Here is a 15,684-nt window from a genome sequence, read left to right on the forward strand (position 1 = left end):
TTTTCACCAAAGATTGTAGCCAACAGGAAAGTTCCACCCCACCTCCCCCGACTTGTAAATCGTCATGAAAGAGGCACGTTCCTGTTTGGCCAACATTTCCCATTGTTAATATGTTATCTGGACCAAGCAATACAATGCTAAGGATAGCCACGTGCAAATATACCCAATAAAGCTAACTTTAAAGCTGTGTATTTAGAGACCTAAAGAGCGTTCAAAAAGCGCCCAAACAAAACCGGAAGTGATAGGTAGGGAACATTGTGAAGCCACTCGTGCCCTCTCTGTGACGTCGTCTGTGTTGTGGGATGACGTAGGCAGGACGATACCACAACGCGAGCAGAAAAAGGACGGCGTCCACTTACGCACCACCGCGATTGACCTTGCCGCCCGCTGACGCTAAATAACGCAGCGTCCAGAGAATCATGGCCACTCCCGCTTTACCCGCCATGACACATTTGCCAGCCAACTCGGGAATGAGGTTGTCGAAAGGTAAAGTGTTCAGCTATTGCGTGAAGCATGCTGCTACTGTCTTCGATGTAACTTGAAAAAAACAAAACAAACATTATTTCATTCATCTGACGCTTAGTCATTTTGTGGCAATTTAAGTGACTGTTGGTTTGTTTATTTGTTTATTTGTTTGCGTAACACAACCGGAAGTAAAATCGGCTATAATTATTGACAGCTAAAATGAACTGCTTTTATTACTGGCTAACAGCTATCTAGCCTAAGTGAAGTGGCCAAAAGGCCATATATAGATTCCAACATGTGGTGATTTTGAAGGTGATCCAACTTTCTTTCCGTGTCTTGGCCTTGTGCCTCCTGAGTAAAAAGGCTGATCACGGGACCTGTTAAGCCTGTCAGGCGGCGTGGCCGTGGTACCCTGCAGACATCTGCTCTGCACTCACTGCCTCGTAAAAAAGCGTCTACACATTCCTACTAAAATGTCGACAGAGCCTTTCTGGTTGCCATTTTTACATTTTGTCTGCAACAGAACTTCGATACTACAGTGGCAACTTAAAAAATATCCAATATGGCTTTGTTTGCATCCTAGGAACACACAACAAACTGCATATTCAGACCCACAGATTTCACCCATCAGAATTGTGTCACTTGAGCAACACTGTATGAATCCAGCCCTTGGTGTACGCATACATGTCCAAACACTATTTATTAATCATGTCTGCCTACTACATTTGTGTCTCTGCAGAGCATTTCCTGGTCGCAGTTCCCGTGGCGGTTGTCGCAGCCGTAGGAGGCTTCCTAGTGAGCCGTTACCTGAGTGGGCGGACTTGCAAAAAGGGCCCGGTGAACTTGTGTATCAACAAAGACAGTCCCAAAGTGGTGCACAGCTTTGACATGGAGGACATTGGCACCAAGGCTGTGTACTGCCGCTGTTGGAAGTCAAAGAAGGTCAGGTTGCAAGCCGCTTTTTAGTCCTTGTCAAAGAGCTACAGTCTCTATTACAAATGTGTGTGTAGCACCACTGTCATTGTTTGGATTTTAGTACGCTATTTCCAATAGAAAGAATTTGTTGCATGGTCAAACTTAGGCCTTAAAACAAATATGGTGATGATGCAACCCAGATTTGTAAATTGGAACACACCGTAATCCTTGAATACAGTAATGTATTCAATTGGATATTTAAAAATACAGTTAACCCCTGTTTATCACCACCCAGTCCCACCTGCAATAGGTGAAACTCCACAAAAGACCATATCACAATTTTTACAAACACTTTTAAAATTATAACATAATGCTTGTTCTTGCTCAGTTTTCCAAATGAAAGGCAAAGCATTCTTTTCATATTTGTGACTCCCAGTTAAAGCTTAATGCAGAGCTAAGTGACGGATTGTTCAACCAAATTATATAATTTTGTGTAACAAAAATCAGCTAATTTATTGCTAACTTATATACACCCTACATAGCGGAAATTAGCATAATTATAACTGACTCATCATTGGGACTTACCTGTATACATCAATAATTACATCCTAGGGATTATTTTTTTTTTTTACAATATTGTTTCAAGTAGGCCTACATAATTCAAAATATGAGGTATAATTATTATTATTATTTGTTTTATTTTTTAATTCGAGCATGCATTATTATGTTGTGTGATGACATATTCTCACGCTTCTCAAAATAGTTCATTGTGTGCCGTTTGTAACCTCGAATTGTCATATGTTGGGACTATGGTAAACCCCTCCCCTTCCAGTAACTACCAAGTTAAAACAAGTTAACCACTTAATATTGTGACAATATGGCTGTATTAACTTACAATATGGATTCAAAGTCCGTGCTGTTTTTCCTTTTTCTCGACCAGTTCCCTTATTGTGACGGCGCCCACAGCAAACATAACGAGGAAACCGGCGACAACGTGGGCCCTCTCATCATCAAGAAGAGGGACGTTTGACCCAACCAAACCCACTTTGACGCTCCCCTCCCTCATGCCTCCTCCTATTTGTCCGTACAGCGTAATGGCATCGCAAGGACCATTTACGGTATTATGTTGTCACAACAAATCACACAGGCCTCAGTAGGATCTACTACCACTTTTACTAATTGTGAACGTATTACAATAAAATAAAACCTCCGCAGAGAGATAATGAATGGTCAGAGGTGAGCTCGACCTAGTTTGGAATGGTTTGTACCTAAAGTTCCACTTGACCTCATATAAGGGAACTCAAGGCCTTAAGGGAATTCAGTTCCAAGACGCACTACAAAGATGAATGTTGCATGTTTTATTTTTTGCTAAGTGCTAAGCTTGATGTTTGTCTTAAGTCATTTTCTGATCCTAAGAAATGTTGATCAGCCACAACCAATCACTGTGGCAACTCGTTTGTGCTCAAAGCTTAACTCTGTTTCCCAAATGCTACTTTTTCTTTAGTTTTTCTACTATCTCCTGTGTTACAGAATCCAAGGTTTGTTTTTCTGTATCATGTGAATAAAAAAGTTGTTTATTTGTGGGACTTAGTTGAGCACACCTCCTTGTTGTTTTTCATTTATGAATCACTTGCTATCAAAGTACCAAATGTTTCGTTAAGCCTCTGCATCCAGCAGTGACCCCACGCCTTGGTGACAGAGTTGTGCGCGGCTGCGTTCTGCAGTGTCCACCTCCAGCACCAGTGGCCATTTTAAGACGCGTCAGTATGTGTGGTCACCACTAGAAGACGCTGTGTTTACACGAGCAGTCGTGTCCAGAGCGTGTTCACGAGTGTTGGTGGGGGCCCCTGCTGCTATAGTGACACGCGCGCACGCACACACGCACGGGCGCGTGCACAGGCTTATGTGGCTGCGTGCCAGATGCAAGCAGGACTCTCGCAAGAGGTGGACTGGACTTTGCGTCTCGTGAGGAGTCACCTGCCAAAAGCGACTCGAGTCTGCGGCCATGTTTATTGTTTGTTCAGGAAAGGACAGCCTGACCGGGAGCGGATGTTGCCTCAACATTTAGTTTTTAAATAGTTGTAGTTTGGGTGGGTTGGCCTTTCACACGGGTGGCACGCCTCAGCAATAAGATAAGAATAAAATATTCAGATGTCAGTTTAATACAATGCAAAAACTCAGCATCTGTGCTTATACTATTAAAGCAGATGTCTGAATACATAATATAAATAATTATAATATAAATAGTCCTTTGGTAAACAGTGTAGTACTTACCATTTGTTAATGGAAGACCCAAGTTTTAGAATTGTTATCTGGTACAATACATGCATACTAAATATACAGTAAAATATATTGTCCAAATGTTTTAATATATATCTTTACAAGTCAACTCATTACTGTAAACACATTTCTGTTATTTATAGATAGGTAGTAATTATTATTTGCAATTTTTGTCATTTATCGCAGTCACACATTTTATACATAAATAAAATCTCACGTTATAGCAAACAAAATAAAAAAAATTCCAGGTGAAATGTGCCTTCTGCCATGTAGCGGCATCATCATCAACAGATTAGCAAATTAAATAATAGATTCTATTAACACAGTTAAGTACTCTGAAATCTTGACTTGATGTATTATTATAGTATATTTTCCCTTTTTGGGACATAGGTTAACATGATCCTCATTATGGTCAGTTTCAATGTGTTTTATGGACATCTGTGGGGTGTGTTTGTGTAAATGGTACAACAACTTACGTCATGTACACATTATTTATTTATTTTAAGAGCTGTCACATAAAGTAGTTTCATGACACCAGGCGGTCCAGTGGAGTGTTTCATGTCAGCTTTTTTTCGTCTCTGTGCTTAAGTGCAGACTTCCGTCCCCATGTTGAAACGTTTTTGTGCATTTCCGTGGCTCGTCGTGACCACGACGACCACCACGCCACGGCGTTGTCGGGCTGCCGCCGCCGAGAGTCCACTTCGCATTTTGAACGACGCCCCCAAATTCCGTGCCGAGTGTTTGCAGACCCTCCGGGACGGAGAGGTGGAGGAGGAATCGGCAGCTCGGCCGTCTGTGTACGCTACAAGCAGCACCAACGCCATTAGTTCATGACTTCATCGAAGCCTTTTTTTTGACAGTGGCGTTCGAACGAGCGTTTTAGAAGGTAAGTCGAGACGTTTCCACGTTACTTCCTGGTTGCTCGGTGCTGCTTTGTGCTGTCGCCTTCCGTGCGTGTCGCAGCGACCACTCGGACTGTGGTCAGCGCGCCGTGGCGTCGGCCGAGCGTCGTCTTCTTAGGTAACCTCAACTCGGCCGAAAACAGCGACCAGCCTCGCCATTCTACGCCTTGAAACAGCCCACCGTGCTCGCTACGTGTGTCCATTGCTCGATTAACACCCTATTTGTCCATAAACGTGTCCGCGGAATATCGCCTGCTTGTTTTTTTTTCCTCCTCTATCCGCTGCCACCGCATCGTTGCGCACATCGCCGCTGCTCGTCGTCGATAGCAGACAAAAGACAGCCTTGTTTGTGGACGCTTCTGTGTTTAGCGTTGCTCCGGAAAGCCACATAAGCATGGCTGGCAAACATAAGAGCAGTCGTCAAAATGTATTTGAAAAGCGCGCTCCACATTTGACCTGCGCATATGCGCATATCTTTGCATATTGTTGTCGCTCTGTTATTGATTGCATTGATATACCGTGAAATTCTTAAAGGGATACTAACCTCCTGTATGCGGAAATCAGTGGCAACACATGCGCTCATGCTCATAGGGGCTGGTTAGCTTCCCTTCGGGAGGTTTATTCCCAAACAATTGACGTTATTATGATGATGATGTTGTTGTTATGCATTTGTCACATTCTAAGCAGCGCTTGAGCTATGCTAGCCTGCTGTGTTTACTCTGCGTTTTTCTCCCCCAACATTTCTATTCTTAACCCTCCTCCCTTCGCCCTGTTCATGTGTTGCTCCCCAGGACTCCACGGCTGCTGCAGAGAATGGGAATAGGGACACAGGCCAAGGCTTGCCATTTTGGCTGAAGGAACAGGACAGTTGTCAAGCCCGCGCGCCGGTGTCAATCCCTCTCTCCCTCGCCTCTCCCCCCCCCCTCCCCACCCCCTCCGGCGCACACACAAGGACACAAACCGCCGCCCACATTCACGGCTATGTCCACAGCAGTAGACATTGCTGGCCCTTCCTCGCCAGATCAAGCCAACAGCAGCGCTAAAATCCCCAACGAGCCACTGAGACCTAGCCTCAAGCGCTCCAGCCACCCCTACGGCCTGTCCCACTACATAGCCAGCCCTTCCCAAGGCATGGACGTCAAAGGCCTGATCCAACCCTCCCCGGCCCAGCAGCAGGATGCCCCGCCCGGCCCCACCAAACCTCGCCGGGCCCCCTCCTGGCCCGACATGTGGGAGTCGCCCAGCGGGCTCCACCTGGCCCACGCCGCAGAGCTGCTGATGCGCGCCGGGCTGCTGGCGCTGACCCCGACCGCCACGGAGCAGGCCGGCGCGGGCGCCCAGAGCAGCCAGCCGACTAAAAGGGAGGCGGCGGAAGCGAAGGGAGGCAAGGGCGATGGCGAGGGAGGAGGGTCCGGGCCTGAGGAGGAGGAAGAGGACTCGCCCGGATGCAGGACGGACATCCAGCCCTACCTCGGTGCCTGGTTCCCCTTCAGCCCCACTCTCTTGCCTCTCGCCGGCTTCCAGATGGGGGGAGGCCACTGGAGGAGCACGGCCATGGGGGCCGAGGGCATAGAAGGCCTGGTGGCCGAGGGGCACTCGCCTGGTTCCTTGGGCGGAGGCGGCGGCAGCAGGAGGAAGAGGAAGCGGTGCGGCGAGTGCGTTCCGTGCCGGCGTCAGACGAACTGCGAACAGTGCAGCAGCTGCCGCAATCGTAAGAGGGGACACCAGATCTGTAAATACAGGAAGTGTGAGGAGCTGAAGAGGAAGCCGGGAGGTCCCGGGTTCGAGGGAAGAGTGTCCGCGTTTGACCTCAGAGGCTCCGACTTTTCTTTGGGCCTGGCGCAGGAGAGAAGCAGTGGCGCCTTGGATGGATAGTAACGTTTGCCACATTTGGATGATTGTTGAGGAGCTGAAGTGTAAACACACACACACATAGACACACACTGGACACCATGTTGGTTCAAAGACGTGGACATGATGTTTAGCGCAGAGCTGCACCTCTGCTCAAGAATGTTCTCACTCGTTCCCATCCTTTCTTTTGACAATCAGTGAATTGGAGAGGAGAGAGAGAGAGAAGGAGATGATGATGACAAAAAAGTTGTAAATAAACTGTAAATATCGGGGGGGGAAACATTATGTCTTTTTTACATCCCTTTCCAGTTTGGATGTATTGTGTTGCAGCCGTTTAAAAGAAAGAAGAAAAAAGAGCCAAATGTTTTGTTTCTAACGGAGACTCTCAATTTTGTTGTCACCGCATCATCAGCAAGCGAGTCGTCTAAATTATTTCATGTGCAACTTGTACTGTATAGATCTGTTTGCCCTTTTGAAATAAAAGAAATTGGCCATGCGCGCTTGTCTACACGCTTGTACTCATATTTAATTGGGGGTGTGTGTGTGTTTGTTGGCCACCGTGCTTCCGCTGATACATGTGCACGCGTGTGTACTTGTGTGTGCGTGGATTATGAGTCACCTAATGGCGTGGCAGCGAGCCTTATCACCACCCCGCAGACTCACACACTCGCACAAGCACACCTACACGCTGCTTGGCGAGCGCACCTAAGCTGACACACGTCACAAACGATCTCCATTCACGTCCGCGCACACACTTGTGACGCAATCCGCTTCTTCTTTTTTTTGATTATTATTTTTTTATTCACAACTCCACATAAGAAAGCAAGTCGGGCCGTGTGGGTTTTTCGCTTGTTGCCGTAACGATGGCTGATGTGATAAGACCTTCTTCCTCAGCGCCACACTCCAGGGGACCTCAGGGAAGACGTAACCATGGCAACGGTCGGCCTGAGGTGTCACGCTATAATTGGGCCACGGCTGCACTTCCTGTGCGCCTTCAGTCAGGGGGGATCGCGGAGGGACTGCGTGTGTGTGTGCGTGCATCTGTGGGGGTGGGGGGTTGTGTGTGCGTGTGTGTTTGTCAGGCAGGCGGTAGCGAAAGAGAGAGAGAGAGAGAGAGAGAGAGGCGCAGCACGCCAGCCAACGCAGGACACTGCCAACTCATGGAGAACAGCAGCGAGCTCCAACATCATGCAATTACAACACTCGCTCTGAATGACAAACACACAATCTTCCACTGAAGTCCTCACACTCATCTTTCTGCCTTTCTCGCGCAAGCGTAACATTCTTGGATCCGCAGCTTTTCGTTCTCTCCCCCCTTTCTAGTGATTCGGAGCCTAATCCCCCCTCCCCTTTTTTCGTCACATGCGCACACGCACACACGCACACACACCGGAAATCTGTGTCACCCGCTGCCCAGCAGGTCCAGTGACTCCCTGAACGCCTGCAGTCTGGCTCCACTGGCCTGCAAGATGGCAGGAAAGAAAGGGGGAGGAAAGGGGATTGAACAGGGGACAGGGAGGAGGAGGAGGGGGTGGGGGTCGAAAGCGGATCCAGGGAGAGGGAGAGAAGGTGGAGGGTGAACAAGGGGGTGCATAGGGGGGCTTGAAAGAGACTTGGTGAAGGGCAGAGAGGGAGGAGGAGGTGTATGGGGGGGTATGTGAGAGGGTGAAACTGGGAGGGATGAAAAGCAGGCCACAGGAGGGGAAAAAAGAGAAAGAGTGACACGCGGGGAGGAGGACGGGGAGACGGACAGCAGGGGCTGGAGATAACGTAGGCCAAACAAAGAAAGCAAAGAGATGAGTGCGAGTTCCTGAGAGTGGAGTGATGAAGGTGATAGAAATGCATTGAGACAGTGACGCGCGTGACTGCGTGCCGGCTGGACCGAATGACGGTGGCGTCGGTTGGTGTCGGGCGGTCGGTGCGTGCAATCGAGCAACCCCGTGGCGCCTGCATATGTTGGCAGCGATTCCTCTCGCACTGCAGTGGAACACTCTGCCAGCCCGCTCGTTGCAACCTGCACTGGAGGCAGGGCGAACCCCCGCTCGCCAGACCTTCCTGCGTCTCATTGTGTTCTAAAACATCAACGCAACATAGCATCTTTGCAAACAACACTCCAGCAATGGTTTCAGGAGGAACAAAATCCATAGAAGCAAACTTCACACAGGAAGGTTGGAGGGATTCGAACCTCAGAATTGTGAGGCCTAACCGCTAGGCCTCTCATGGGGCCCAGCCCACTGCGGTACACGTCTCCCCCTAAACACAAATGACTACTTCCTTTAAAAAGTCCAGGCTCATCTGCCCTCTGGTTGTATTTTGGTGACACTGGGGTCAAAGGGGACTCTTGACCTTTGACCTTTTAAGCTATTAAAGATGGATTTAGATGAGGCCAACATCTAAAAACAGCTTCACCCACCCAATGCTCAAAGAAAATCACAAACATCAATAAAAACAAACATAAATGCTTAAAATGAATACATTTTCTCCCTGTCAAACGTTACACGGGGCAGCCACAATATTAGGTACACCTACATAAAGATACTTTACAAGGATACAATCTCAATGTCACTCTTTCACTTTAAACACAATAAATATAATGAGTCTGCCTGACCACAATACAAATATTTCTCCTTTTTCAAAGATAATGCTAGCTTTGAGTGTAAAGGGGAAATCAGCCCAAACATTTTCTTTAAAATATGTTCTATGCCGCCTCGCCAGTCTAAACACGGTATTTTGATCAATATTGCTTTCGAGGAATATAAGCTAAGCAGCTAAATCCACTTGTTTTTATCCATCTCAAGAGGCGGCCATTTTGTCACTTTCTGTCAACTAAAAATGACATCATAGCTTGCTCAGCTTGCCAACGTCACATGACCAAACTCAGAAAACTGGTGAGCTGTGATTGGTTCTTACCTCAGCCCTGAGCAAAATGGCCACTCCCTGAGATGGATTAAAAACAGGTTGATTTTGCTGCTTAATTCAAATTACACAAACACAATATTAATCAGAATGCCGTGTTTAGACTAGTGGCGGCGCATACAATGTATTATTGTAAAGATTTGGTGGCACTTTGAAGATAGAGCCAGAGTCCGGCCACTAGACGACCCTGTCTGAAACACTACCATGCAAAGGTGCGACCACCTTTGGGCGTAGTGGTGTTACAAGTTGTGACATGACCAGTTTAACTACATTTCTCAGCAGCGTGGTCGTAGTGTCCTTGTTTACAACATCAAATAGCTTTTGCGTAGTTACGCTACCTCCGTTGTCACATAGTGTGACGTGCCCACAGAAGCTACATTTCCCCAGGCAGTTCTTAGCCTTAGACACATCACTTCTGTTAGACGTCGCGCATGCATCCTCCTGTTGATGACCACTCTAGACGATGTAGAAGAATGCGGATAAAACGTGTGTAGCTGAAAACAATGTTACTTATCGAGTTCTCACACAACAGTTATTCATTCCAGGGTTTATGTTTCAACCCCAAAAGGAAGCTCCTGCCAACATCCAAAAAGTCCAACACAAATCTAAGGTCTGATATTCAGCTACTTCTCAAAGTTGTGTCACCAACTGAGCTAGCCATCATGACGCAGTCAGCAAAAGTTAACAGCTAACATAGCACTCATTATCAACATGATTGTGACAGCAGTAGAGTATAACAATAACCACATCTGCAACTATAACACGAGATTTGTTTCATACACACTCTACAATTATGTTATTATAACACAGTGCTGTCACTACATTAGCCCAAGATGCTAACTTTGTGGTGCTAGGAAAGAAGCATCTAAATAGTACAATTCGTTTTTTTTTTTTAATTTAGGTGTTTTTTTAAAAAAAAGAGGCTCCACCCATCTGAAGTAGCTTTGATGAAGTTTCGCTAGCCTTCATTGTAATTTGTATCTTAGCTTGCTACATTTCTCAGTTGAGTATCTTCAGTGTACGCTTCATTAAATGTAGAATAGCTTGTAGCTAGCCCACTAAAGGATACCACCAGCCAACATCCTCCATGGGTGTGATATCATTGCTGTCATGTCATGTCAAAGCCATTCTGTAAACCAAGCTGCGATGAATTTTGTTCTATACACAGATTAGCATTACACTCTAAAAAGAGAATTGTTGAACCAATTTAAGATTATAAATTGAATTCTTGACCAATTAAAAAAAAATTGCTTCAAGGTTAATGATTGAAGTAAGTTAGTCCAAAGTGAATATAAATTTAAGTGATTATGAGTTCATTAAACTTAATACTTTGGGTTGGAGTCACTTTGGATTAACTTAATTCAGGTTTAGTTTAATGAACTCATAATCATTTCAACTTGAAGAAAAGTTGATCAACAATTAAATTTGTAATCTTAAATTGGTTTAACAATTCTCTTTTTAGAGTCTAGGTTAAGGTCCTGAAAATTTGAAGAATAAATATTTTCTAAATATGACACACGACTGAAGAGTGTTAGCAACACTGCCAAATAAATAAAGCCAAGTTTGTAAAATCAAGTCAAAATCTGTGGGCTATTCTGCCGAATGGATGCGTAAAGCCACGCAAAAATACATGCTAGCTCACCTAGCATCTTTCTTTTGCCTACACCTCCCAAAATGTAATTAAAACCGTGGCTGTAATATATCCCACCGGGTCGATAGGCGTTAGCTAACAGCTAGTTCGCGAGTGGAATGTACGTAGCCCTCGCTAGCTAGAACTGCACACAAATTGTGCTGTGTTGTATTGTTGTTGAAAAATGGTTCAGTACATAATTCTCGATAATTGCTTTATTTCATATATATATATATATATATATACAGTATATATATATATATATATATATATATATATATATATATATATATATATATATATATATATATATATATATATATATACAGTATATATATATGTATTCATATTTCAATCCCATTTTGATGAAAACATGTCACATTCATGTAATTAAAAACTAACTTGGAAAAACTATGGAAAAAAGTCCACTATGTCTCCTTTAAGCATTCAAAATCATTTCACACATTTGGCTGCCATTTTAGGCAAGCCCAAATGGCGTTCTCTCTCAGAGGTAATGCGTGCACAAAATTCTGTTAATCTTTAGCCTGCTGCTGGTTGCAGAGGGGAAAAAAGCCACCGTGGCTCCAGGAAGTTAAGCAAAGCACGCTGATAAAGTCTGCCTGCCTGCAGGGATAGTTCATCACGGCCTCTTGTCACGCCATCTCATGATGCGGAATCGATTGTTACCACCGAGGATTCAGCTTGGAGCGGCCTTCGCTTCTCCATTTGCATCACTCTCAAGAACATTTCCTTTTTAACGGAGTGATAAATCATCAACTGAGCTGTAATTTCGCTTGATTTAGAATGAATAAAGACTACTAATAAGGGATAAAATGCCACTTTTATTACATCTTTAATAAGTGGTCTGTTGTAATCCCTGCAACTTTGTTGTTAACAAGATGAAAACATGCAAAATATCCGCATTTCTTCCAGCTGTGTGTTAAGATTATGCAGTTTAGCTGATATCCATTCTTCCCAGCACAGTTATTATTTTTTTGTGAGATCGTGTGAGTTTCTTCTAAATTATTTCATTCCCAAAAAGATTTTCTTTGGTTTAATTTCCAGGAAATACCGTTTCTGTAATGCGCAAGCAGACCAGTTAACTTGTCATGGGTTTGAGAGTCATCATCTATCTGGAGGCATTGTTTGACCAAATATTAATAGTTTAAACAAATGTTTACATGTGGACAAGAAAATGGAACATATGAGTGCACATGTAGTTTTTTGTTTTCAAATTCAAATATATTTTGGATGATGCAAAGTCAATCATTTTCCATAAAGCTTGTATTTGAACCAACATATTAGTGTTTTTTTTTTTAAACAGTGCAATTATTAGAACATGGTTATTATTGTAAATCTTGCCTACCCCCTTCATTTCCCTATTTTTAATCACAGTAAATGTTCTTTCACTTGTATAGCACTTTTTCACCTGTTAAGGCCCTCAAAGCGCTTCACATTGACATTGCATTCACCTTTTGATGGCGCAGGGTTCAGCATCTTGCTCAAGGACACTTCGACATGGTCACAATGCCGCCCCAGTGTTAATGTTTAAACTGTGAGTATTGTTACAGTGGCTTAAAATAAAATTAAATGTACTTTTTAGGCACTATTTATATCTATTGACTCACCTAAATCCTTAAGTCTTTTTCTTCTTTTCTATAAATCAGTCAAACAGGCCTCGCTTGAAGAGTTGATGCTAACATTAGCGCTAGTGTATGCGCTCACTGTTTGTTGTTAAGGTCAGACTGAAGAGCTTCAGTGATAAGCAATGTCTTTTTCATGCTTTTCTCCATGTTTCCATCCCACAGTTAAAAAACAAAAAACTCTGCATCCAGTAGGTCTAGCAATGCAGTTTCGCTTCCTCCATAATGTTGTTAGCCTAACGTTCTGGTGCATTGACAGCAATCAAGTCATCTTGTTGTGCTATGCGTGTTAGCAGTGTAGTAGGAATTAGTCGGAAAAGTTCAATGTTGCCTGGGGTGCAGGAACAACATGGAATGAAATAGTTTTTTTTCCCCTCTGTAATTAATTGATATGCAAAAATAACAAAATAACATACATAAGTACAAATAGTAACCACCCAAGAGATAGTTTGTTCTAATCAAATGGATTCATGATGAATCCGCAAATACACTCAAAGATACTCACACGTACACTTGAACGTATACTTGCAAATATGTTCGAACATACTCGTGAGTACGTTCGAACATACTTGTATGCTAAATGCTTTAAGTGCAGTATATTTTCTCATAATGTCACGGGGTAATACTTGTGCATGTGTGAGTGAAAAAAAAAATAATATATATTTTTAAAGTATTTGGCACATATTATACCAAGATTTTCGAAAATGAAGTAAAACATTGTTTATTCATAACTTTTATGATTTATTGTTATTATGCCTGCAATGCATTATTAAAAATATTCCCTTTCCCACTTAAATTGCATGGCGGTGTAACTGAATGTAATATTTTAGTATTATGAGTACGTATTGATTTTATAATAAATAAGGTGTTATGGCCAATGAACTAAGAGTGGCAAGTCTATGGCCAGTTTCTCCACAATGACTTCATTATGGAAAGAAATGGTCTCAGGTGTCCAGCATGTGATCTTTGACAGGTGCTTTGTCACGACTCACAACACATGAGAAGTGTCCCGATTTCTCCTTCTGGACCAGAGAGGCATAAACAAGCACCTGAGCACTCTTGCCTCTCACACTTGATATGATGTGCACTTTCTTGTGCGGCAAAGTTGACCGCTCTCTCCACAATGCCTGGCTGGGAAACCTTACACTGCCCAGCTAAATATAGTGGGCCTTTTCACACTGCGTGCGTGCGTCTGGTCACATGATCCAAGATATGGGGCGGACGCAGACACTCACGCGCGCACACACGCGCAGTGGCGCATACACAGACGCCAAATCCTGCGGCTGAGGGTGTGGAGGTGGTGAGGGAATGCTATGAGGAGCTTTAATGAGCCGGCTGTGACGTGTTGCTTCCCCGTGACCCAACTCGCATTTGCTCCGTCTCCCCGAGCGTCTCGCCCTCTGTCTCTGCGTCTTAACCACATGCTAATCAGCTTTATGTGCTCTCTGTTTGATCTCTGGTGGGCTGTTTTCTTGCTGAATAGATAATCATTGTGCGAGCCGGCCGCTATCAACAACCTCCTTGTATAACCCTATCAGAATGCCCCCCCCCCCCCCCGCTTTCCTGCTGCCCCAACACACATGGAATGCCTTTAGAGACACGCAAATGCAGTACAATTAAATAAACAAATGATTTGCTCATCATATAAATCAATTTGGTGAAAATACGGGACTAATGGATACCGTAGCTTTCATCCTTTTCCACATTATACTCACACCAGTTTTTGTCATGCTACAACAACTTTTGTTTTGATGTGGGTTTTGCTTGTTTCTGGAACCCCCCCCCCCCCCCCACCCGCGCGCTAAAGGGACACAGTGCAGTTTGGTCTGTAAATATTTGACATGGTTTGACTCCTGGCTGTGCTCACCAGTACACCTGACAAAAATGTTGCAAGCTGTTTGAGTATTTATTTAATTATTTGTGCACTGCACTTTTTCCTTATTAGCAAGACAATTCAGTGCGCTAGTAAAACTACATGTTACTGTTGAGACAAAAGTTGGCCACTAGTTGACTGTGTGCTACTAGTTCTATAGTTACAACTACCCTTCACTAGTAGCAAAAGTAGTGTGCAGATGTGTGCACAGTTTTGCCTTCTTTATCCGCACTAATGCATGGACAATCCACACCAAGTATTTCCAATTTTTATTGTGCTGAAAATCCAATTTCCAATAAATTCTCAACAGGAACTATTTATAACAAATTTAGCCAATCTGGTGACCAATGGTTGTGTTATTATTTTAGCTCATGCTGAATGCTTTCTTGGATTGACAGTTCAACGGCGGTAAACAAGACAATGCACTCATCATTATCCAACCTTTTGACATGCAGCTGTTCTGATTTTCGTGCGTCAAATACATAACAAAATGTTTCCACATACTCCTTGTAATGTGCTCACATATAGTCATTGCTATTTGCTGCATTGAATGAGTATTTTTGGGGGGGATGTTTGATTTAGCTATCAGCAGTTTGAATGCAAGCATGTGTTTATTTGCAAAACCTTGTTCATAAAATTGAAAAAATAAATAAAACTGTGTTCTTCATGTTTTTAAAGAGACAGTGTGCAGTTTTTATTTTTTCAATGTTCATTTAAAAAACACAATCAATTTTGAAAAAATGCCCCCAAAAAAGTGTCATCACATCAACTTACATTGAAAAAAATATATAATCGTAGGTCTAGTTATCACTAATTATATTACATAGGTTACGTCATGCCTTACAGGAGGCGGACATGTTTTGTTGCCATCTTTCTGCTACGGATACCCGAGGGAGAAGAACTTTGCAAATGTAGTAATTGGTGCTGGCAGGCGTACGAAGTGTGGTCCAACAATTCTCATAGGTCGCAAACTGATGTCCTCAAGGGCCGCAGTCCAGAATGTTTTAGAGGTTTCCCTCCTCCAACACACCTGAATCAAATGATCAGGATCATTATCAGGTTTCTGCAGGGCTTGCTGATGAGCTGTTCTTTTGAATCAGGTGTGTTGGAGGAGTGACATGTCTAAAACATGCAGGACAGCGGTACTCGAGGACCCGAGTTTGAGACCTATATGCTTTAAATGAAAACAAATGCGCCAGCAGAAAGGGC

General features: G+C 43.8%; 2 protein-coding genes across 2 annotated transcripts; both read left to right on the forward strand.

The window, feature by feature from the left end:
* The first annotated feature begins 304 nt into the window (after window positions 1-304).
* On the forward strand, window positions 305-2,966 carry LOC144059684 (CDGSH iron-sulfur domain-containing protein 1). The gene is made up of 3 exons (XM_077578945.1): window positions 305-486; window positions 1,205-1,407; window positions 2,321-2,966. Exons 1-3 carry the CDS (start codon window positions 420-422, stop codon window positions 2,408-2,410), a joined length of 360 nt encoding a protein of 119 aa, XP_077435071.1. The 5' UTR covers window positions 305-419; the 3' UTR covers window positions 2,411-2,966.
* A 1,226-nt stretch (window positions 2,967-4,192) lies between these two features.
* On the forward strand, window positions 4,193-6,921 carry LOC144059622 (uncharacterized). Its single transcript, XM_077578848.1, has 2 exons — window positions 4,193-4,546; window positions 5,354-6,921. The coding sequence occupies exon 2, from the start codon at window positions 5,544-5,546 to the stop codon at window positions 6,435-6,437; it is 894 nt and encodes a 297-aa protein (XP_077434974.1). The 5' UTR covers window positions 4,193-4,546; window positions 5,354-5,543; the 3' UTR covers window positions 6,438-6,921.
* The last annotated feature ends 8,763 nt before the right edge of the window (window positions 6,922-15,684 follow it).

Source organism: Vanacampus margaritifer, chromosome 10 (assembly GCF_051991255.1).
Source record: "Vanacampus margaritifer isolate UIUO_Vmar chromosome 10, RoL_Vmar_1.0, whole genome shotgun sequence".
Taxonomy (NCBI): Eukaryota; Metazoa; Chordata; class Actinopteri; order Syngnathiformes; family Syngnathidae; genus Vanacampus; species Vanacampus margaritifer.

What these genes read in the sequence shown, in the direction of transcription:
- LOC144059684 (XM_077578945.1), top strand. Translation starts at nt 420, where the DNA reads ATGGCCACTCCCGCTTTACCCGCCATGACACATTTGCCAGCCAACTCG. An exon ending in GGGAATGAGGTTGTCGAAAG is followed by an intron (nt 487 to 1,204) that starts GTAAAGTGTTCA and finishes GTGTCTCTGCAG; the next exon opens with AGCATTTCCTGGTCGCAGTT. An exon ending in GCTGTTGGAAGTCAAAGAAG is followed by an intron (nt 1,408 to 2,320) that starts GTCAGGTTGCAA and finishes TTTCTCGACCAG; the next exon opens with TTCCCTTATTGTGACGGCGC.
- LOC144059622 (XM_077578848.1), top strand. Translation starts at nt 5,544, where the DNA reads ATGTCCACAGCAGTAGACATTGCTGGCCCTTCCTCGCCAGATCAAGCC.